At 37.9% G+C, this 23,796-nt stretch overlaps 3 protein-coding genes across 3 annotated transcripts; 2 read left to right on the forward strand and 1 right to left on the reverse strand.

The window, feature by feature from the left end:
- The first annotated feature begins 283 nt into the window (after nucleotides 1–283).
- On the forward strand, nucleotides 284–1,237 carry Or10a2 (olfactory receptor family 10 subfamily A member 2). Its single transcript, NM_001000205.1, has one exon. The coding sequence runs from the start codon at nucleotides 284–286 to the stop codon at nucleotides 1,235–1,237; it is 954 nt and encodes a 317-aa protein (NP_001000205.1).
- An 8,143-nt stretch (nucleotides 1,238–9,380) lies between these two features.
- Or10a4 (olfactory receptor family 10 subfamily A member 4) lies at nucleotides 9,381–10,328 on the forward strand. The gene has a single exon (NM_001000206.1). The coding sequence runs from the start codon at nucleotides 9,381–9,383 to the stop codon at nucleotides 10,326–10,328; it is 948 nt and encodes a 315-aa protein (NP_001000206.1).
- Nucleotides 10,329–16,929: 6,601 nt separating this feature from the next.
- On the reverse strand, nucleotides 16,930–17,877 carry Or2d2b (olfactory receptor family 2 subfamily D member 2B). Its single transcript, NM_001001035.1, has one exon. It carries the CDS (start codon nucleotides 17,875–17,877, stop codon nucleotides 16,930–16,932), a length of 948 nt encoding a protein of 315 aa, NP_001001035.1.
- Between the last annotated feature and the right edge of the window lie 5,919 nt (nucleotides 17,878–23,796).

Below are 23,796 nucleotides of genomic sequence, written 5' to 3' on the forward strand. Positions count from 1 at the left end.
CTCCAAAAATATATTCTTCAATGCCCTTTCTACAAATTCAGGTCTCTACCTATGCTTGGCCTTTCTAGATGTTCATGTACAATCTGGAAAAAAAATCAACTTCAGAAGTTCATTCAGGCATGTCTAAGCTTATGCACTAAGAATTTGTCTTCTTCTTCCCAAGGATCCTTACTCTGGCTCTTTCCATGAAATTAATCAGTAATCTGGAGAAAAAGAATCCAAAATCTGATTTTTGTGCTCAAGAATCTGTCTTTATGAGCACAGGAGATTTTTGGCCATAGCCATGGCTGCAGGAAACCAGACAAGAGTAACTGAGTTTGTCCTCATGAGCTTCTCTTCTCTGTCTTCTGAAATACAGGATGTTCTATTCCTGGCCTTTCTAGCCATCTATTTAGTCACTCTGATCGGAAATAGCCTCATCATTCTGGTGACCTTAGCTGACCCCATGCTGCAAAGCCCCATGTATTTCTTCCTCAGGAACTTATCCTTCTTAGAGATTGGCTTCAACATGGTCATTGTACCCAAAATGTTGGGGACCCTTATTGCCCAGGACACAAGCATCTCCTTCCTTGGCTGTGCCACTCAAATGTATTTCTTCTTCTTCTTCGGAGTGGCTGAATGTTTCCTCCTGGCCACCATGGCATATGACCGCTATGTAGCCATCTGCAGTCCCTTACATTACCCAATCATCATGAACCAAGGGACACGTGTCAAACTGGCTGCTGCTTCCTGGTTTCCAGGATTCCCTGTAGCCACTGTGCAGACCACATGGCTCTTCAGATTTCCATTCTGTGCCAACAACAAGGTGAACCACTTCTTCTGTGACAGCCCACCTGTGCTGAAGCTGGTCTGTGCAAATACAGCACGGTTTGAGGTCTATGCCATTGTCGGAACCATTTTGGTGGTCATGATACCCTGCCTGCTGATCCTTTGTTCCTACACTCTCATTGTAGCTTCCATCCTCAAGATTCCATCAGCTCAAGGGAAGCACAAAGCCTTCTCCACCTGCTCCTCACATCTGCTTGTTGTCTCTCTTTTCTATGTGTCTTTAAGCCTCACTTATTTTAGGCCTAAATCAAATAATTCTCCTGAAAGCAAAAAGTTGTTATCATTGTCCTACACTGTTGTGACTCCTCTGCTGAACCCAATCATCTATAGCCTAAGAAATAATGAGGTGAAGAATGCCCTCAGCAGGACCTTTCACAAGGCCCTGGCCCTCAGAAAATTGATCCTGTAGACATTTAAAGGTAAGGTTAATATTTGCTGAATGGAGAGCATATATTTGTGACTTATATCTACCTATTGATCTCTATTGTGATGAATTCCGGTTGCCAATGTGGGTTTTGGAAATCTCATTGGAAGATGAAAATACCCACTAATATAGTTTAGACATATTATTGCAATCTACACAAAATTTACTTTACTTGCTAATGATATAATCACAAACTCTATCTTTAATTTTCTTGTTCATTTTCTATTAATAGTCATGAACTTAACTCTTAAATCACCTAGACTTTGAGGTGAATAAAGAAAAAAGGAACCCAGAGAACTATAGTGAGATGAACCATGAATAGTGTGGTCAGATGAGGTGGGAATCTCCTGAAGGATTGAGTAGTGGTTAAGATATCCACAGGGCAAAAGTATTAGGGCTACCCATGGTGTCATTCTGGTCATTCCAAGTCTTCCCTGCTCCCAAATTGCCGATGGTTTTCACCTTTCCAATGAACACATATTTATTATTCATCATGGTATGGCAAATGAAACTCAAAACTATTTGTGTTTGTTTGGTCCAGAATTTTCTATGGACAAAATACCATGGCCTGTATGTTTCAGGATGAAGTTATAATCTTCAAATTCCTCCCTACTATTCCTTTCATAACCTCATGGCACTTTATTTTATAGATGAGTCATTTATTTATTTAATCATTTACTGTTACAAAATTTGCCATCAAAATCAGCTTTTTGCACATGTCTTTTATTTCTAATGATATGTATGACAGATGTAAATCTAGAAAATTAATTTCTGGGGCAAAATATAAATGCAAGAATAATATTACATAATGAAAATATCAATCCATTAAAATTATCACCAGCAGGTTTTTAGTATGTTTATTTCATTAAGAATATTTATTATGATAAATTGATATTGACTATTTCATTTGAATAATAAGTTCAGTGAATTTTTAATTAAATAAAATAAATCTTGAAGAGTGAGGAAAAATAGAGGAGTATATGAGAGGAAAGGTACACATTTCATTTGAACCTCTGAATACATACTTCAGATAATTAACACAGGTAATGTCTTAATATTCCACTGTTTCTCTTCAAAGCCTGAAACCATTATTTGGTCAAATTCATCCATCTTTCAATTATTCACTACAATTTATCATACACTCTGTACTATTCAATTCATTTGTGCTTAAATTCCAACTTTATCAATAATTTCAACTTTATAAATACTTTTGTGCATTTATTTTACAATCTAGCTTTTCTTGAAATACTTTTTAATTCTTTGAAAACTAAAACTTCATTCTGTTTAGGTATATCAAAAGCCTTATATTCCACAGAACTACAAAAAAACACTAGGAATATATGGATAGAATTAGAGCCTAGTAAAAACTATAGAATTTCAAATCCAGAGTATTGTCATAATAACACTTGATGTGTAGATACACAATACAACACAATGCAATAATCAGTAGATATTTAACATGCACAACAACAAGTAGAACAGAAATTCCGATGGTATTTCCAATAGAACATTAGATGTTGAGGTAGATGAATGAGGTAGTCTAATCTAGTGAGACATCCTACAGATGATCATGAAAGTCAATACCGTATCCCAGAAACCAAAACCAAATCAATCAAGGTGTATCCCAAGCTGTGGGTGGAAACTAAGGTATAGGTATTATTTCAAATGATTCAAAAAGAATATCCATGAAAACTCAAAATGCAAGACTTAATAATTAGTTCAACGTTGAGTATATAATTACTTTGTACAATAAAATTTTAAATTATAAAATGTGTGTTGTGTTTTGTATTGGGCTGGGTAAATTCACCTGTGCCTGCAACTGCATACATGTAGAGGGGAGAAGAGGTCATTGAGTATGTTCCTCTATCATTCTCTCCCTTGTTTCTTTGAGACAGTATCTGTCATTACAGCAGAAGCATATCATTTTGGATAGGTTGGCTGGCTAGCAAGCTCCTGGGACCTGCAGGATTTTGCTCCCCACCCCGTCAGTCTTAGGATTACAGCCACATATTGTCATGTAAGGGATTTTACAAGGATGCTAGAGATTTGTACTCAGATTTGTACATTAAGTGAGCACTGCCCCATCTTTGACTTTTATAGTATAAAAATTTACAAATTAATGGGATACTCCAGCTTTACAAATGATGCTATGTTGAAGTAGTATGAGAATAAATTAATTCAAAATAATCTTTAAAGAAGAGTTTATGGGAAGTGATTGTAGACGGCATATCGCTAATTGTGCTACTCCAAATACCAGGGACAAGTCTGGAGAAAGACCAGGCCTTACAGCAAAACTAAAGTGTCCTGAAAGGCTGGAGAAGACACACAAACTATGTAAAAGCTGGGGTTACACGGGATTTCTCTTCTTGCCTGTTCTTCTGTTTGTTTAGAACACAAAACCAAGAGGAACATCACTTGCTGCGGGACCCAGCAATGATCAGCACACATTGGTTACAGAGTCAGAAAGTCAAGACGAAAACTTGATTACCAATGACATAATTGAGTAGAGCAATTGTAGTAGAGAGGAGAAAGTATGAAGCTTAGCTTTGATTTCATATGAAATCCTGGCATCAGTCTGATCCTCCATGAAACAGTGAGGCATAAGCAAATCTTTATCCTTCCTATGGATCATATACGATAAAGAGGAGAGAGCATTCTTCCAGAAACCTCAAGCTCAGAAGGATTTTAGGATTCAAGGACATTCTTCTATAGGTACCAGAAAATCTGAAAGAAAAGCTTGTACCAAGTTTAGGAATGTGGTAAATTTTAAATTATAAATGTGTATTACCTTGATTTGTAAAATTAAAGTTTCTAAAGGAAAAGATTCACAGAGTCTGTAAAATTGGCCCAGAGAAAGAATGTAAGAGCTAGAGGGTGGGGTTGGATACTGTAAAAGGTTATCTTCTAGGCATGGCATAGCTCTTGCATTAATGAACTCATAGCAAATAAATTGATTACCAGACAAGACCTGGATAAGGTCAAGACAACCACAATTCCAGGATGGAAATGAATGTATACTCCAGGCCCTACTCTTTCATGATAATGTATTGGAACCTGATAGCTGCTGGAAGAAGGTACAACCATTTTATTAAAGTTGCTCCCAGTGATAAGTTTTCCATGCTCCTGGTGGATAGCCCATACCCATACACAAATAGGGAGTACCGATTGCACTTAGTGGGTTTTCAAAAATAACCAAAAAAAAGCCTTAAATTGAAAAGGAACATGTAGTGATGCTCATATGGAGAGTTAGAGAAATAGGGACTGATAAGATCATATTTCATCATATTATTGTGTAGAATTCTCCACAAAGAGAAAGACTGGCCCAAGAGGATTGAATGGAAAGTATACCAGTTATCATCTCTACAATCATCCCTTCAGGAATCTCCATCATCTATGATTTTGAGTTAAGAAAAAAACAAAAACAAAACAAAACAAAACTGCAAACCCTTTAACCAAAACACCAAACAAAAACACTTTTAAAAAAGTAAGGATCACTGAAACTTTAAATCTAAGGGAGCTGGATGAGATAACTTCTCCAAATTCGAAATTCAATGCCTACCCAGCAGTATGAGTTTTCCATGGATACTCTTATGTTATGTTTAAACTAATTATATTCAGACTCATCTTCCACTGATAGGTATTTCTCAACAGCAGTGATACATACTAACACATAAGAAGAGGTAAGTATTTTCCTTTCTTGAGCAATACTTTTCATGACATGTTATTTCTGCAATGGATTCAAAACCACACAAACCCTTATACAGAAGAGTGACAGTTCTGTTTCCTCATCCCCCACTTAGATGCAGTGACCTTGTGGATGTGACCAAGACAATACACAGACTGTTGACTTCTTAAAGGCATCTTTCTTCCCCTTCCCCATATATTTCTTCAGCTGACTCACAAGGAATAATAATTTTCCCATAATAATTGTTCCCTCATGCTCATGGTTTATATCTAAAGAAAAAAAAAGCCAATGGTGCTTTTGTTGCTGTATCATTTTCTCCTAAATGCACATTCATGATTGTAATTTCCTATTTTATAAGATTCCTTTGTTTGTTTTCCTTCTAAACTTTATACCCCATTAAGAGGTGGCCATTTACTACTAAATACTTAGCACCAGTTATGTGATAAGCATCTGATAAATGAAGTTCCAAGTGGACCCTATACATTTCTTCTTTATGAGGACCTGTATTATAAATGGTCCTCTTGCAAATGCTAGAATGAAATCGGTGTTGAGGGAAAGGATGAGAGGGAAAATGACAGAGAGAGTAAGTATCCCTAACTATTCTCACTTTATTTTTGGTTGCAGGTGCCATGTTTGTAACCAAGAAACAATAATGAACAAGTCAGATACAGTTAATGCTTCAAGGAGAAACTTAAAATTAAATAATACTTAAAAGGTATTTTTGAAACATGTCATTTTAAAGAGGAGGAAACATTAAGGGAAATCAATTGGTTATGATAAACATAAGGGAATGAAATAGTCTTGAGACTCAGACTGGAATCCTCCAGAGTAACAGACATAGGCAAAGTGCAGTATCTCTGGAGTGATGAGCACTGCAGAGCTCAGAGCCTGTTTATAAGACCTGGCCCAGCCAGTGCACAAGATATACCTGAAGTGACTGGCATGGCCCTGAAACAAAGCATCTTGCAGAACTTGACAGTGGCACAACCCAGAGTCTACTAGATATTGAGAACGAAACAAGCCTAGCCCAGAGAGTCTTTGCAATTACTGACTGAGACTACCTAGTGTTTATCTGGAATAAGTGGCACAGTCAAAACCAAACTTAAGGGCTCTTCTGAAGTCACAAATAGCCTGATGGTTCTCCACAGTGAATGTCACAAAGGAAAGTTCTTCCAAAATTTACATTAACAGATGTCACTGACAAGAGGTGAGTAAAGGACAAGGGGTTGGTGGCATAGACTCACAAGCTTTTGTAAATAAGACAAATCATCACCAAAATATGTCTTCTTTGACAAATATCTAAGAGATGGGAAGAGAGATTGGAGACACTGGTGAAGTATGTGGAATTTTATAGAACTTGACAAAATACGTATTCTGAGAAATGTGTGAAGTAATGGTGAAATGTGCTTTAAAATATTCAGTGTGTGTTTGCATATATATCATTTCAGTTGGTCCTTCAATATCACCCTGACAGGTAGTAATATTGCTTTTAGTCTTACGTATCAGAAAAAATAGCATCAGTTATGTCAGTGTCCAATTTTATGATGGTTTAAAAGTTATCTTACCCTCAGTACTCTGACCTGCACTGAAAACAGAGTCCTTGCTGATAAATCTGTGTGGAATAAAATCAACATTTAATATGGCAATTTTGCTCAACACTCTTTAGTATTTTTCTAGTTCTTCTGTCTTTTACAAAACACAGAATCTCCAAGGTGCTAGTCCTGAAAGGAGACACTGTGAACAGAGAGGTGTCACTATGCAAGCCACCAACCTCAACTAAGTTTCTCCATTACTTTCACTTCCTGCTATAGCACACTCTGTGTCTATGTCACAAGCACAATCAATAAAAGTTCTGTATTCACTGTTCAATACCTAAAGGAAACTGAATTCTATTGCACTGATAATATCTTCACAAATAGAACCTCAGCTACAGAAAGGCCATTTTCAATATCTACCCAGTGACTTCTCTCCTGCCCTTTCTCTTCATAGTGTGGAAACAGAATCTAAAAGAGAACTGGAAGATGATGGGCCTGAATGAAAGAGAGGAAAAAATAGCTCAAAAGAAGAAAGTATTAAGTGGAAGGCTGGCAAGGGATCAAAACAAGTGAATGAAAGTACATAATTACAACTACAGGGAAGGAGGTAGATGAGAAATTTAGGGTTTTTTTTTTTCAAGTCTCTTGCAACCCTGAGTCCTCAGGAAGATGCAGCTGGAGGCATTTCAGAAAACAGGAGACAAGCAAAACTGTATGATGATAACTCAAAGACCTTATCTTTCTTTCCATCCAAATCCTATTTGACTTCAGCATTGCCATTCCCTGTCTGTGCTTTAACGGGAGTCTATGCCTGCTTGAAAGCCAGAGAGCAATAACTCGTCGGGTGTGAAGTTCCTAAACTTTTCTAAGTGTTCCTTTGATAACTGTTTTCTTTCCTTTCACTTGTTTTCCAGTATCTAACTGCAGTCATATGACCATGTGCCCTTAGAAAATTGTGTTTACAACAGTTCAACCTAACACTGGTCATGGCTAGACTTCACTAGATTGCTTTTAAATTATTCAACAATGTTCTACCAGAATATTTGCTAAATCTCTAATGAAGTTGTAAAACCTATAGCTTGTATGTCATAAATCATCTGTTGCTATGTAAACAAATATTAAAGAAGGCTTCTTTTCATTGTTATTCTTTTCTTATTGAAGACATTTTTCTCATATGATTTATACTAATTTCTATTTCTTTTCCCTCTACCCTACCAAATTTCCCTCACAATTTCTCTCCCATCCAGATTTGTCCACCACACACACCCTTTCTGTCTCTCATTATAACACAAACTATCTTCTAAGAGAATGATATGATACGATATATGATATGATATGATATGATGTGATGTGATATATCAAAAAATTAACATGTCAGCATAGGACAAAACAGATAAACAGAGGGAAAAGTGCCCAAAAATTAAAAATAAGGAAACAGAAGCCCACCTGGAGAAACCAAGGATGGGGATTTTTTAATAAACATCAATCAGCAAAATCATTAAGTATCCCCATTTTATATTTACCTTTCCTTCTGACCTTTCTATGCTGAACTCTTGAACCTACATGGTACTTGGGTGTCTTCTTTTCAAGGAGGCATTTCTAACAGTCTCTACACCCAAATGCCTTGCTCCCTGATGACTTTATTGTGCAGCATTGTTCATACTCACGGCCCACACAGCACACATTCTACCAGAAAAACTTGCTACTTATGTATGTAATCATTGAGAAGGCTGTTTCTACAAGAGCAGAGATTATCAGTCGTCATCAATTATGACTTTTGATGACAACCACACAGAACACAATTGGCAATTATTGAATAATTCTTATTCTTTTGTCTTAGAAATTTGAATAGTGGGGGGTAAAGAGAGTTTGAGCAATGGTTTGGATAGATTTGCTTCTTAGAAAGCAAAGATACCATCAACTGTCATAATCATCATGGCTGAATTTTATTGAGAAAATGCAATGCATAGGACAACATGCTACACATTTTAATTTTGTTTCTTTTTCTAAGATTCTCATCATCAAAATCTGAGACTTTCAATTTTGAAACTTTGTTATTAATGAAATCTTCTATTGCTTTCTCTTAGAAAGTCTTCCTTAGTACTGACATCTGGGGTAGACTTTATTAACATGTTATGTATGACCATCAAACATCTCAATAGCCAAGCACAAGATAGCCAAGAGGAGATAATGTGAAGGCTTACCTAACACATCAGGATTGTCACATGGGGCTGATGTCATCTCAACTATGTTCTTTGCTCACGTACAGAAACTTTGAGAGTTCTTCCTCCCTGAGATGCATATATGTTCACCTCTGTGCTGTAAGTCTTGGTGAGTATATAAAAGGGGCTTTCTGAAATAATATTAAATATTTATTAATATATAGGGTTTGGATATTGGTACTGTTTTAGGACTACTCAAGAATCATTTCCATTTAATCATTATAACTGTTTCTTTTTGTGTTTTCTCCTCTTTTACTATGCAAAGTGAACCAAGTTGAACTTCATCGTCTTCCTTTGTACATCAAAACCACTCACTTTAAAAACAACTGTCTTTATTAACCTACTGACAACTGAAGAGTGCTACGGCAAGAAAGTAAGTGGAGTTGTGCCTTCATGTCTTCTCCACAGAACAGTGAAAAGCTTGGAATGTACAAATACATATAATGCATGTCAGTTTAATTGGAAGGAAAAAGCAGGGTATTTTCAGAACAATCAGGAACTCAATAGTCAAAATCATTTCATGCATTTCAGAGAGAATGAATGCTTGATATTCAATAGTCACAGCAAATGTAGAATACAGAACCACAAGAAGTTCCCTATTTAGAATAAAATGTAAGCTTTAACTTAACATGTGGAATTTTTCTACATTCCTGAATCTTGAATTTCCAATGAAATCATACTAAAGAATGACCTGGGGAAACTGGACAACCGTCAAGGAATTTATTCTTACCAGCTTCTCAAGCTTGTCTTATGAAATACAAGCTCTACTATTTCTCCTGTTTTTGATCATTTACCTAGTTACACTCTTGGGCAATGTCCTCATCATCCTGGTTACTACAGCTGACTCTGCTCTACAAAGTCCCATGTACTTCTTCCTTAGAAACTTATCCTTCTTGGAAATAGGCTTCAACTTGGTCATTGTGCCCAAGATGCTGAGTACTCTGATACTGCAAGACAAATCCATCTCCTTCCTTGGCTGTGCTACTCAGATGTATTTCTTCTTTTTCTTTGGGGCTGCTGAGTGCTGCCTCCTGGCCACAATGGCATATGACCGCTACATGGCTATCTGTGATCCCTTGCACTACCCAATAATCATGAGCTGCAGGTCCTGTGCCCAGCTAGCAGCTGCCTCTTGGTTCTCGGGGTTCCCGGTGGCCACTGTGCAAACCACATGGATTTTCAGTTTCCCTTTTTGTGGTCCTAACACCGTAAACCACTTCTTTTGTGACAGCCCCCCTGTCATAGCCCTGGTCTGTGCTGATACCTCCCTGTTTGAACTGGAGGCTCTGACAGCCACGGTTCTGTTCATCCTCTTTCCTTTCTTACTGATCCTGGGTTCCTATGTCCGCATCCTCGCCACCATCTTCAGGATGCCTTCAGCTGAGGGAAAACGCAAGGCCTTTTCCACTTGTTCCTCCCATCTCCTGGTTGTCTCCCTCTTCTACAGTACTGCCATCCTCACATATTTCCGGCCACGCTCAAACACCTCCCCCGAGAACAAAAAGATGCTATCACTCTCCTACACAGTCGTCACTCCAATGTTGAACCCCATCATCTACAGCTTAAGGAATAACGAGGTGAAAGCTGCACTGAGGCGGATCATGCATAGAACTCTGGGTCCTCAGAAGCTATGATTGACTTAGAAACTAGCAAATGCATGGTGTGAGGATAAAACAAAGAACAATGAATTCTCTAAGTAGCTACTCTTTCAAGGAACACTATGCACCTACCGAAATTGTGGACTCTCCACTAGGATCCACTAGAGGATGAAAGAATGAAGGTACAGAAAGAAGTATAGCAGGCTGAATGAGTCACTAGGTTCTCTAGGGTACTCCTTGGTACTTCAACTAAACGTGGACAATTTCCTACAACTCACCATATATTTTTATTTTAATCCTGAAATTATTTATCCAGTTATTTAGAATCTGTTTTACTTCCCTTGATTTGCCCAAACACAGTATCTAAATATTTCATGGGCACCATTATGTTAGTTAAAATAATTATACTAATAAAACAAATAAATGTTTTTATTCTTTCACCCCTCCTTATTTTCAATTGCTTTTTTTCACTTGAGTTCAAAACTTGATTCAGAATACCACAGGAGAGCCAATCTATCCCATGAATACAAAGTCTAGAACGAAGTTCTTACCTAATGCAATTTGTATCCTAGTGACAAAGAGAGACAATGAAAAATACTATAAACCTCCAGGGTTTATGGTGGTTGGTAATTAAAGAGTTTTGATTATGCTGCCAAAATTACAATGTGTTTCATCTATAGAAAGAATATTCCACATTTAAAGCACATTGTCATATACACTTCACAGATAATCACAAATTACCCATTGGCAAATTGAACAGTTCTTGATAGGAAGGTTGCAGATGCTCTCCAGCTAAAAATAAGTAGACAATTTTGGGGACCTGCTGTAGTTAACCCAAATGTTATTTTATTTTCTCAATTTTTGTGCTTTTATTGTGATTGAATGAACTCATTTTTTCTTTTTTTTAAGATTTATTTATTTATTTATTATTTATAAGTACACTGTAGCTGTCTTCAGACACCAGAAGAGGGCATCTGATCTCATTACAGATGGTTGTGAGACACCATGTGGTTGCTGGGAATTGAACTCAGGACCTCTGAACGAGCAGTCAGTGCTCTTAACCACTGAGCCATCTCTCCAGCCCTCAGTTTTTCTTTCAAGACTGCACATTTGATCAACAGAACAGTCTCTCCTCCGAATTCTTCTCTATGAACACACACAAATCTGAACTTTCAGTAAACAGCAGCCTTGGCATACTGGCTGCATACACGTGTACAAACACATTTCTAATGATGCAATGATCATGACAGGGTAAAGACCATTTACTGCAGAGGGATTCCCTCTCTATTGATTGTATTATCCATGCTTTCCTTTTTGGCATGAGGAATTGTAATCAGCTGTTTCCTGCACAAAGTGTCTTCAGCATAATGATAACAAAAGCCCTCTAATAAGAAACAGCAGAAAAACACATTATGTTTTAAGATTTTTCATTGGATTTTTTTATTTATTAACATTTCAAATGTTATCACCTTTCCTGGTTTCCTGTCCATAAATGCCTTTCCCAAACCACTTTCCATGCTTCTATGAGGGTATTCAACCACCCATCAACCCATCCCTTTCTTCTTACTACCACTAACAATCACATACACTGGGGGTTGAGCCTTGGCAGGACCAAGGGTTTCTCCTCCCATTGGTGCCCAAAAAGGCCTTCCTCTACTACATTTGCAGCTGGAGCCATAGGTCTGTCTGTGTATACCCTTTGGATGGTGGATTAGTCCCAGGGATCACTGGTTGGTTAGTATTGTCTTTATTATGGGGTTGCAAACCCCTTCAACTGGATCAATTCTTTCTCTAAGTTCTCCAATGGGGACCCTGTTCTCAGGTCAATGTCATGCTCTTGAAGAACCACTCAGGAGACAGCTATATCAGGACTTGTCAAAATGCACTTATTGGCATCCCCAATAATGTCTGGGTTCGGTGACTGTGTGAATATGGGCTGGATCCCCAGGTGAAGAAATCTCTGACTGGCCATACCTTCGGTCTCTGCTCAAAACTATGTCTCTGTATCTCCTCCTATGAATATTTTATTCCCCCTCTAAGAAGGACTAAAGCAACCACATTTTGGTTGTTCTTCTTGAACTTATCACTGAGAGCATACTATGTGTGTTTTCTGCGATTGGGTTACCTCACTCAGGATGAGATTTTCTAGTTCCATCCATTTGTCTATGAACTTCATGAAGTCATTGATTTTAATAGTTGAGTAGCACTCCATTGTGTAAATGAACCAATTTTTTTCTGTATGCATTCCTCTGTTGAGGGACATCTGATTCTATCCAGCTTCTGGCTATTATAATATGCCTGCTATGAACATAGTGGAGCATGTGACCTTGGTATACATTGTAACATTATTGGGATGTATGCCCAGGAGTGGTATAGCTGGGTCCTAAGGTAGTACTATGTCCAATTATCTGAGAACCTCCATACTGATTTCCAGAGTGGTTGTATCAGCTTGCAATCCCACCAACAATGGAGGAGTGGTCCTTTTTCTCTACATCCTCACCAGCATCTGTTGTCACCTGAGTTTTTTAGTTAAGCCATTCTGACAGTTATGAGGTAGAATCACAGTGTTGTTTTGATTTGCATTTTCCTGATGACTAAGGATGGGAAACATTTCTTTTGGAGCTTCTCATCCATTTGATATTCCTCAGTTGAGAATTCTTTGTTCAGAACTGTACCCTTTTTTTTGAGAATATTGAAAATATTTAATGAGAGTAGAAGGACATGCATCTCCACAGTCCTTTGGTTTTACATATTGTACACCATTTTTATAGGGTTATTTGGCTCTCCGGATTCTAACTTCTTGATTTCTTCATGTATATTAGCCTTTATTCGGGTGTAGGATTGGTAAGGATCTTTTCCCAATCTGTCGGTTCCTGTTTGTCCTCATGACAGTGTCACTGCCTAACAGAAACTTTGCAATTTTAAGACCCATTTATTGATTCTTAATCTTAGAGAATTTGCCATCGGTGTTCTGTTCAGGAAATTTTCCCCAGTGCCCATGTGTTCGACGCTCTTCACCATCTGTCTTCTAATAGCTTGAGTAAAATTAGTTTTATTTGTAGGTCTTTGATCTACTTGGACTTGAGATTTCTGTAGGGCTATAAAAATGGATTTGTTTGCATTCTTTTTTAACTATAACTTTTTTATTGGATATTTCTTTATTTACATCTCAAAGGTTATTTCCTTTCCCACTTTCCTGTCCATAAACTCAATATTCCCTCAACTCCCCTTCTTCGATAAATTATAAATAAGGCTTCTATGAACAACGCGGAGCATGTGTCTTTGTTGTATGTTGGGGCCTCTTTTGGGTATATGTATAGCTGGATCCTCAGGTAGTACAATGTCCAATTTTCTGAAGAACTTCCAGACTGATTTCCAGAGTGCTTGTACCAGTATGCAATCTCACCAACAAAGGAGGAGTGTTCCTCTTTCTCCACATCCATTTCTCCAGATCCTCAACAGCATCTGTTGTCAACTGAGTTTTTTATCTTAGTTATTCTGATTGGCATGAGGTGGAATCTTAGGGTGTTTTGATTTGCATTTTGACTAAGGATGTTGAACATTTCTTTAGGTACTTCTCATCCATTTGATATTTCTTAGCTGAGAATTCTTCATTTAGTTCTGTACCCCATTTTAATAGGGTTATTTGGCTCTCTGGAGTCAAATTTCTTGAGTTCTTTGTACATTTCATATACCTCTATACCATGTAAGGTTGGTAAAGATATTTTCATAATCTGTTGGTTGCCCTTTTGTCCTAATGACAGTGTCCTTTGCTTACAGAAGCTTTGCAGTATTTTGAGGTCCTATTTGTTGATTCTTGATCTTAGAACATAAGCCATTGGTGTTTTGTTCAGAAAATTTCCCCAGTGCCCATTTGATTGAAATTCCTCCCCACTTTTTCTTCTATTAATTTGAGTGCCTGGTTTGATGTGAAGGTCCTTGATCCACTTGTACTTAAGCTTTATACAAGGCAATAAGAAGGATGACCAGAATGTGGATGTTTCACTCCTACTTAAAAGGGGGAACAAAAATATTTATAGGAGGGGATATGGAGGCAAAGTTTAGAACAGAGACTCAAGGAACTGCCATTCAGAGCCTGCCTTACATGTGGCATATATATATATATATATATATATATATATATATATATATATATATATATATATATATATATCTCCACCAAAACTAGATAAAATTGATGAAGCTAAGAAGTGCAGGCTACTTGGTCCTGCTAAAACTGAACCCCCAGTGAACGTGATTGTTGGGGGGAGGGTGGTAATGGGAGGATGGGGAGGGCAACACCCATATAGAAGGGGAGAGGGAGGGGTTAGGGGGATGTTGGCCTGGAAGCTGGGAAATGATATAACAATCGAAATGTAAATTAGAAATACTCAAGTTAATAAAGAAAAAAAAATAAGTGCAGGCTAACAGGAACCAGATAAAGATGTCTCCTGAGAGACACAGCCAGAGCATGTCAAATACAGAGGTAAATGCTAGCAGCAAACCACTAAACTGAGAATGGGATCCCCATTAGAGGAATTAGAGAAATGATTGAAAGAGCTGAAGGGGCTTGCAACCCCGTAAAAGCAACAATGCCAACCAACCAGAGCTTCCAGGAACTAAACCACTACCACTACTACTTTACATGGATTGACCCATGGCTCCAACTGCATATGTAGCAGAGGATGGACTTGCTGGGCACCAATGGAAGGAGGAGCCCTTGGTTCTGCCAAGGTTGGACCCCAGTGTAAGTTAATGTTGGGGAGGGGGCTGGAAGGAAGGTTGGTTGGGGAGGGGAACACCCTTACAGAACAAGGGGACATGAAGAAGATATGGGTTTATGTACAGGAAACCAGGAAAGGGATTAACATTTGAAATGTAAATAATGAAATGTCCAATAAAAAATAAAATAAAATATAATTAAACACTATATAGTTTCTTCACACAAATAAGACATCAATGGAGAATTAAATAAATAAAATATGAAAAAACATGGATCTATTTGCATTCTTCCACATACTGACATTCAGTTGAACCAGCACCATTTGTTGAAAATGTTATCTGTTTTCCATTGAATGGTTTTAACTCCATTGTAAAGATCAAGTGACCAGAGGTGTGTGGGTTCATTTCTGGGTCTTCAATTCTATTCCACTGTTCTACCTGCCTGTCTCTGAACCAATACCATACAGTTTTTATGACTCTTGCTCTGTAATACTACTTGAGGTCAGGGATGGTGATTGACCCAGAAGTTCTTTTATTGTTGAAGATAATTTTAGCTATCCTGGATTTTTTGTTATTCCAAATGAATTTGCAAATTGCTCTTTCTAACTCTATAAAGAATTGAGTTGGAATTTTGATGGGGATTGCATTGAATCTGTAGATTGCTTTTGGCAAAATGGTCATCTTTACTATATTAACCCTGCCAATCCACGAGCATGGGGGATCTTTCCATCTTCTGAGATCTTCTTTGATTTCTTTCAACTTGAAGGTCTTGTCATACATATCTATTACTTGTTTGGTTAGAGTCACGCCAAGGTATATTATGTTATTTGTGAATATTGCGAAGGGTGTTGTTTCCCTAATATCTCTTTCACACTGTTTATCATTTGAGTAGAGGTAGTCTACTGATTTGTTTTAGTTAATTTTATATACAACCACTCTGCTGAAGTTGTTTGTCAGGCTTAGTAGTTGTCTGGTGCAACTTAGGGGTCACTTAATTATACTATCATATCATCTGCAAATAGTGATATTTTGACTTCTTCCTTTCAAATTTGTATCCATTTCAACTCTTTGTTGTCTGATTTCTCTAGCTAGGACTTCAAGTACTATATTGAATAAGTAGGGAGAAAGTGGGCAGCCTTTTACAGTCCTTGGATTTTAGTGGGATTACTTCAGCTTCCTCTCTATTTTGTTTGATATTGGCTACTGGTTTCCTGTATATTGGTTTTACTAGAGCCATGAACTGTGCATTCACAATTAGGGGTCAGAGGTGGGAGGCTGATCCTGATATGTATGTTCTTGTAAGTCAAAAAGAGTGTGAACTGTGCAGAGACCCGCATTTATTCTTCCTCCATGTTCTGGTTCTCTTCACTACCCACTTCAGACATATGCATGCACAAACAATAGTACCTAGATCACAATAAGTTATTATGTAATATTGTCAAATTTTTATTTGATAATGAAAAGAATTTCAGAAATCACAAAAGAAAACTTGTGAGAATCTGAGACTGACAACAACATATACCATAGTTTAATAGATATATTTCTGTCTTAGAAGATTGTAAGAACTTAGACGGGTCTTTTAAAAGACCTTCTTAGAAAAGGCTTCTGGGTAATGCAGAGAGTTAAATATTGCCACATAACAATCATACAGCATCGCTGACAGGAGGTAACATTGTATATTCATAAAGAATGAAAGCAGAAGCTCAGAATATCTTTACTGTCAAAGAATAAACCAGAAGGAAGTATATCTCCCCTACTATTGCTTCATCTATTATGACCCATCTCCTTCAACGGAAGAAGTATGGGATAATGAGTGAGGTGTAATGGATAAAGCCTGATGATGAGCATCTTACCATACCTTACATTCATACACAAGACGATATGTGTTCTATGTAGGAAGTCAAGTGTCTCCGAGTCACTGGGTGATTATAGGCCTGCTTGAGAAGTTCTTCAGGGCTACTTTCCACAGAGCTCCCTTTACATCTTTGTTCCTCAGACTGTAGATGAGGGGGTTAAGCATAGGTGTCACCATTGCATAGAAAACAGACACCAGTTTCTCCTGTTCTTTGGAAGACTTCGGAGTCATATAGGTAATAATCGCTGACCCATAAAAAAGGATGACAACAATAAGGTGGGAACCACAGGTAGAAAATGCCTTGAACCTCCCTGCAGCTGATTTCATCCTGAAAACCGCCACTATGATATGGCCATAAGACACCAGAATTAGGGAGACAGGTATAAGGAGAATCACAACTCCCATGAGGAAAATGGCCATCTCTGAAGTTTGAGTGTCTATAGATGCCAGAGTCAAAAGTGCAGGAGCCTCACAAAAGAAGTGAGGAATACTGTTGCTACCTCGATAGGGAAGTCTTAATGTGAACGTGGTATCCACCACAGACACTAAAATGCCACTAGTCCATGACACTGTAGCCAGCTGGATACACAGCCTCCATGTCATGATGCTAGAGTAATGCAGAGGGTTGCAGATAGCCACATAACGGTCATAGGACATCACAGCCAAAAGGGCACATTGTGTACACCCAAAAATGAGAAACAGCAGAAGCTGAGCTGCACAGCGTCTGAATGAAATGCTCTTTTTCCTTGAAAGGAAATGGGTGAGGGCCTGTGGAACAATGTTCGTAGAAAAGCAGAGGTCAGCGAAAGACAAGTTGCACAGAAAAAAATACATGGGAGTGTGAAGCCGAGAGTCAGCCCGAACAAGGAACATGAGAAGTAGGTTTCCAAGTACAGTCACCAGATAGATGCCCAGAAATAAGATGAATAGCAGCGTCTGGGTGTGGGGGTCATCAGAAAGTCCCAAAAGGAGAAATTCTGTCACCTGTGTTTGATTTGCCTGTCTCATAGTTCATCTGCTTCTTAAGCAGAAAGTCTCTATAAACACAGATGTGTGTAATACAAAATTATTTTATTCAGAGTTTGGTTATCTCTGGTTCTTCAGAAGATGGTCATGCTATGAGTCTTGGAGTGTTTCCAGTGCTTGGACAACAGTGCTTCATGAGTTTGAACATTCGTTAATGGTGTCATCTGGAGAGGAAAGAATCATCTATTTTCTCTGGACATCAGACCTCTAATAACACATTGATGAATCAGATTGTATTAATCTGTAAAGGGATGATGTCAAGTTCTGGTGTATTATCAATGAACTCCTTGTGATTTATACTGCTCTCATCACATTTCATCTATTTTGTGATTGTGTTGAATTTTTAAAAGGTATTTTTGTACAACTTTTCTTTTCTCTGAAAGGACAATCACAAAGGTTTAATTAAGGTTTTATAGAGCCAATATGCCTTATCGAACTTATTTCTTAAGTAAGAGAATATAACCTGTCTTGAAGAAGAACAACGCTTCAAATGATAAATCTGATTGCTAGTCTTTGGCAATCTTGTCCACAGCACCAGCTGTACGTATGTAGCTCTACCAGCATCAGCTGTAATGAACCTCAAAGACAGAATGCACAGCATCACCATAACAAAACTTCCATTTAAGCCATAAGCTCAGCTGGTTTCCTGGTACCCTCAAACAGGAATAACTCCTTGCACTGAGCCAGGCATTGTCTTTCACTTTTGCACATTATCTATAGGCTATCCCTCCCAAGGACCATGAAGCCCTTTTTGAAAATGTTGTCATCTTTTCTTTGCCCTTTAGAAGACATGGAATAGAACACTGTTTAATCTATGATTATGAATTATTAAGTAAATAAAAATACTTGAATAATATACTTAAAAAGTTATTAGAAGGTTTGCAAATACCTTTAAGGAAATTAAATACATTTTAATAATAATTGTGTTCTTATAACAATAACAATAACAATAATGGTAATAATAATAATAATAATAATAATAATAATAATGTTCTCCAAAAATAAAGAAATGTGAAACATAAAGTTTAAGTTCCTATGAAGATATGTAGCTATCACTCTTCTATCTGTCTGCAAAGTTGACTCAAAATAGTCTTCTAAAATGCACCAATATAAATGTATATTTATTTTCTATATGTACTTTGTACATAAAGTAACTATAGCTACTAAGGAAACTGGTTATATTAAAATACTTGCCAGGATAATTAGGGAAAACTTATACGAGCAACAACACATGGGCTTTACTATCATGGTACCAAATATGTTGTGTCTTTGTCAGCACATTTTTATATATAATGGTGGATCTAGAACAAATTTACTTCAAAGGAATTATGATTTTAAATGCTTAGAAGTATCTTCAACAATTACAATGTAATATAAAAATATTTCTGACATTTACTGCTAGAAAAGCCAGATACTTTAATGCCAGGATGAGTTCATTCCTTTGTTTAGAAGATGCCAAATTTTGTTAAAGGAGAATAAAATGGAGATACAGCATTTAACACTCAAATTGAAGAACACATTTTAGTCTAGCTGGAGGACTGCTCTATTCATTTCCCTCAGAAACATGAAAAAGACTAAGACACATCCCACACAATCTACTAACGGGCTATTAGCATCTAGATGGAGCTATGAGTCTAAGTGATGTAACATTTCAACTCATAAGAAGATTTAAGAATAAAGCTGAGGGGCTGGAGACATGGCTCTGTGGTTAAGAGGTCTCACTGTCTTTCCAGAGTCCTAAGTTCAGTTCCCAAACAACCATCTGTAATGGGATCTGATACCCTCTTCTGGATTATCAGAAGACAGCTACAGTGAACTTACATTGTCACTGTGACAACATGCCAAACACAAATCACAGGAGAAAGGGTCTGTTTTGTCTCACAGTTTGAGGATTTAATCCATCACAGTGGTGAGGTTGTGGGAACAGAAATGTGAGTTTACGAGGCATATTACATCCAGAGAAAGAAGCAGAGAGATGAATGCTGGCACTTAGCTTTTTCCTCCCTAGTTATCTTGTCCTGGATTCTAAGCCACAAATAGTACTGTCTCCATTCAGGGGCTCCTCTCCTCAATTAAACATTTCTAGAAATACCCTCACAGATACACATAGAGATGTGTTTCCATGGTGATTTTTAAAACCAGCCATGTTACTCTACCACAACTAGAGTAACCATTGATAGTCTTATATGTGCCAAATGACAAAATCCCACCTTATGACCATATCACATTTACCCACAGCTATTCACTCCTAGGATTTTTCCCTCACTATCTTTACCCATTCTCCATTCTAAACCCCCCAGTCACAATAGACATATGCACACATATATACTTCTTCACAAACACCTACTCTCAGATGCACAAATATGCCTGCACCATTATCTAATTGCCTCCATAGTAGGTCTGAACAAATTATATCTTAAAACAGTTGCCTTTCTGTGTGCCTATAGCTGATCAAGTATCAATGGAACAATCAGAATCACCTTTATTCACAGCAAATATGATCAACTGTAATACAATAAGAATATAATGTTCTTGAACTGGTTTGACCTGAACCAAAACATTCAGAGACAAGGATGACTGTGAGTCTGATCCTAATGTGACTATGACTTTGCATGTGGTGGGGCTATCACTTACTCTACAATGGCATTCCAAGGTGATACTCAAACCTCCATTATTGTCATAAAATATAACTCCCATACAAATGCAAAGGTGAAAATGTTGCCTTAGGGTCAGGTCTGAAAGTTTCTGCTTAAATATCATTGTCACTGCTAAACTTTCTAACATTTCCTTTAGCTTTTCTATTCTTTTTGTTTGCATTCATTCCTTTAGAGATAAACATCCCTACAATGAAAATACTACATACACACACAAACACACACATACAGACATTCAGAGAGAGAGAGAGAGAGAGAGAGAGAGAGAGAGAGAGAGCGCCAAACCTGACTCTGTGGAAAATCTATGTACAACTCTGTAACATGAAAAACAACATTATTCTTTACTGGGAAATTAACACTGTAATCATATTTGTTAGGGTAGAGAGCTGCTATAGAAAAACATTTTGGTTAGATCTATGCCAGAAGATAAGTAAATCCTAAAAATCAAATCTAGGGAAATACAATATACTCTCAATCTGACCTATTTTCACTTCACGCCTTGTCTTCCTTATCAACCTTGTCATATTTTCTCTTATAGAGGAAAAGATTAAGATTAAATTAACATTTCATAACTATTGAATACTTTTCACTCCTAATAGAGCAAGTGCTAGAATAGCATTCCCTATAGCTCTGACCAATCAAGGAGTAGGCATCTTATCATGAAGGCATAGAGCTCAGTCAAAGTTGGAAATTAAGACCGAGACAGGGCAGGAAAGATGATTCTCATTTATCTTACATCCTCCTGCTGTGCGTACGGTCTTATTACTGTCCTCAGAATATACTGTATTACAGTAGCTCCTTTTAAGTGTGATGAATGGAGTAGGGAGCAGAGGTGTTAAGAGCTGTCTCTGGGGCAGTTTAGAGTACTCAGGAGAATTCCTTCTAATTAGTGTGAATGGATCCTGGGCTGTTTCCTCTCAAAATTTTCCCAAATGGCTCTTAGGAGGATGGAAAGATAACTCATAGTTATGACTCCCATTTTCTCAACAGGTCCTATCACTGGGTCTTACATAGCTTCTTTGGAGAAACCCTACATACTCTACCATAACCTCCATGTATTGGTTTGAGAAAGTTTATCTTCAAAATGTGAAGATAGTATCTTCTAGATTTTCCTAGATGAGCATGACTAGTGTAATATCTGCATGTGTTAAGAGCATAATACTTAAAATCAGGGTTATGAGTTTAATGTCTGAATCTCAGTGATATGATGTGTTTGACATTATTCTGGAAATTTGCTATGCATTTTCAGAATTCTAAATTGTCCAGATGAGGGACTGAAAATCTAACACAAATTAATGACTAAAAACAGTTAAGAATAACATTTGGGGTTGGGGATTTAGCTCAGTGGTAGAGCGCTTGCCTAGCAAGCGCAAGGCCCTGGGTTTGGTCCCCAGCTCCGAAAAAAAAAAGGATAACATTTGATAGTATGATTGGTGTGAGTAAAAAGAGTGCAAACATTCCTTCTGTGTCTAGTCCCCTCGGGGTTTTTATCAAGACGGAATATTAATTAGATTTTTTCAAAAGACGTTTCTGCAGCTATGGAAATGATCGTGTGATTTCTCTCCTTGAATCCATTTATCTGATGTGATATATATTCTCTCTCTCTTTCTCTCTCTCTCTTTCTCTCTCTCTCTTTCTCTCTCTCTCTTTCTCTCTCTCTTTCTCTCTCTCTCTCTCTCTCTCTCTCTCTCTCTCTCTCTCTCTCTCTCTCTCTCTGTGTGTGTGTGTGTTTATGATATCCATACCTATGGATTGCAAATGTTTAACCATTTCTCTATGTATGGAATGATGCCAGTTGATTTCTTTTCTTTATTACCTTGAGTATTTCATATTTACATTTCGATTGTTATTCCCTTTCCTGGTTTCCGGGCCAACATCCCCCTAACCCATCCCCTTCCCCTTCTATATGGGAGTTCCCCTCCCCATCTTCCCCACATTACCGCCCTCCCCCCAAAAATCACGTTCACTGCGGGTTCAATCTTAGCAGGACCAAGGACTTCCCTTCCACTGATGCCCTTACTAGGCTATTCATTGCTACCTATGAGGTTGGAGCCGAGGGTCAGTCCATGTATAGGCTTTGGGTAGAGGGTTAGTGCCTGGAATCTCTGTTTGTTTGGCATTGTTGTTCATATGGGGTCTCGAGCCCCTTCAAGCTCTTCCAGTCCTTTCTCTGATTCCTTCAACGGGGGTCCCGTTCTCAATACAGTGGTTTACTGCTGGCATTCGCCTATGTATTTGCTGTATTCTGGCTGTGTCTCTCAGGAGAGATCTACATCCGGCTCCTGTCATCCTGCACTTCTTTGCTTCATCCATCTTGTCTAATTGGGTGGCTGCATAGGTATGGGCCACATGTGGGGCAGGCTCTGAATGGGTGTTCCTTCTGCCTCTGTTTTAATCTTTGCCTCACTATTCCCTGCCAAGGGTATTCTTGTTCCCCTTTTAAAGAAGGAGTGAAGCATTCGCATTTTGATCATGCATCTTCAGTTTCATGTGTTCAGTGCATTTAGGGCAATTCAAGCATTTGGGCTAATAGCCGCTTATCAATAAGTTCATACCATGTGTGTTGTTCTGTGATTGGGTTACCTCACTCAGGATGATATTTTCCAGTTCCCTCCATTTGCCTATGAATTTCACAAAGTCATTGTTTTTGATAGCTGAGTAATATTCCATTGTGTAGATGTACCACATTTTCTGTATCCATTCCTCTGTTGAAGGGCATCTGGGTTCTTTCCAGCTTCTGGCTATTATAAATAAGGCTGCTATGAACACAGTGGAGAATGTGTCTTTGTTATATGTTGAGGCATCTTTTGGGTATATGCCCAAGAGAGGTATAGCTGGGTCCTCAGGTACTTCAATGTCCAATTTTCTGAGGAACCTCCAGACTGGTTTCCAGAATGGTAGTACCAGTCTGCAATCCCACCAACAATGGAGGAGTGTTCCTCATTCTCCACATCCTCACAAGCATTTGCTGTCACCTGAGTTTTGATCTTAGCCATTCTCACTGGTATAAGATGAAATCTCAGGGTTGTTTTGATTTGCATTTCCCTTATGAATAAAGATATTGAACATTTCTATAGGTGGTTCTCAGCCATTCGGCATTCCTCAGCTGTGAATTCTATGTTTACTTATGAAACACATTTTTGAATAGGGTTTTTGTCTCTCTGCGGTCTAACTTCTTGAGTTCTTTGTATATTTTAGATATAAGCCCTCTATCTGTTGTAGGATTGGTAAAGATCTTTCCCCAATC

This window comes from Rattus norvegicus, chromosome 1 (genome assembly GCF_021556685.1).
Source record: "Rattus norvegicus strain SHRSP/BbbUtx chromosome 1, alternate assembly SHRSP_T2T, whole genome shotgun sequence".
NCBI lineage: Eukaryota > Metazoa > Chordata > Mammalia > Rodentia > Muridae > Rattus > Rattus norvegicus.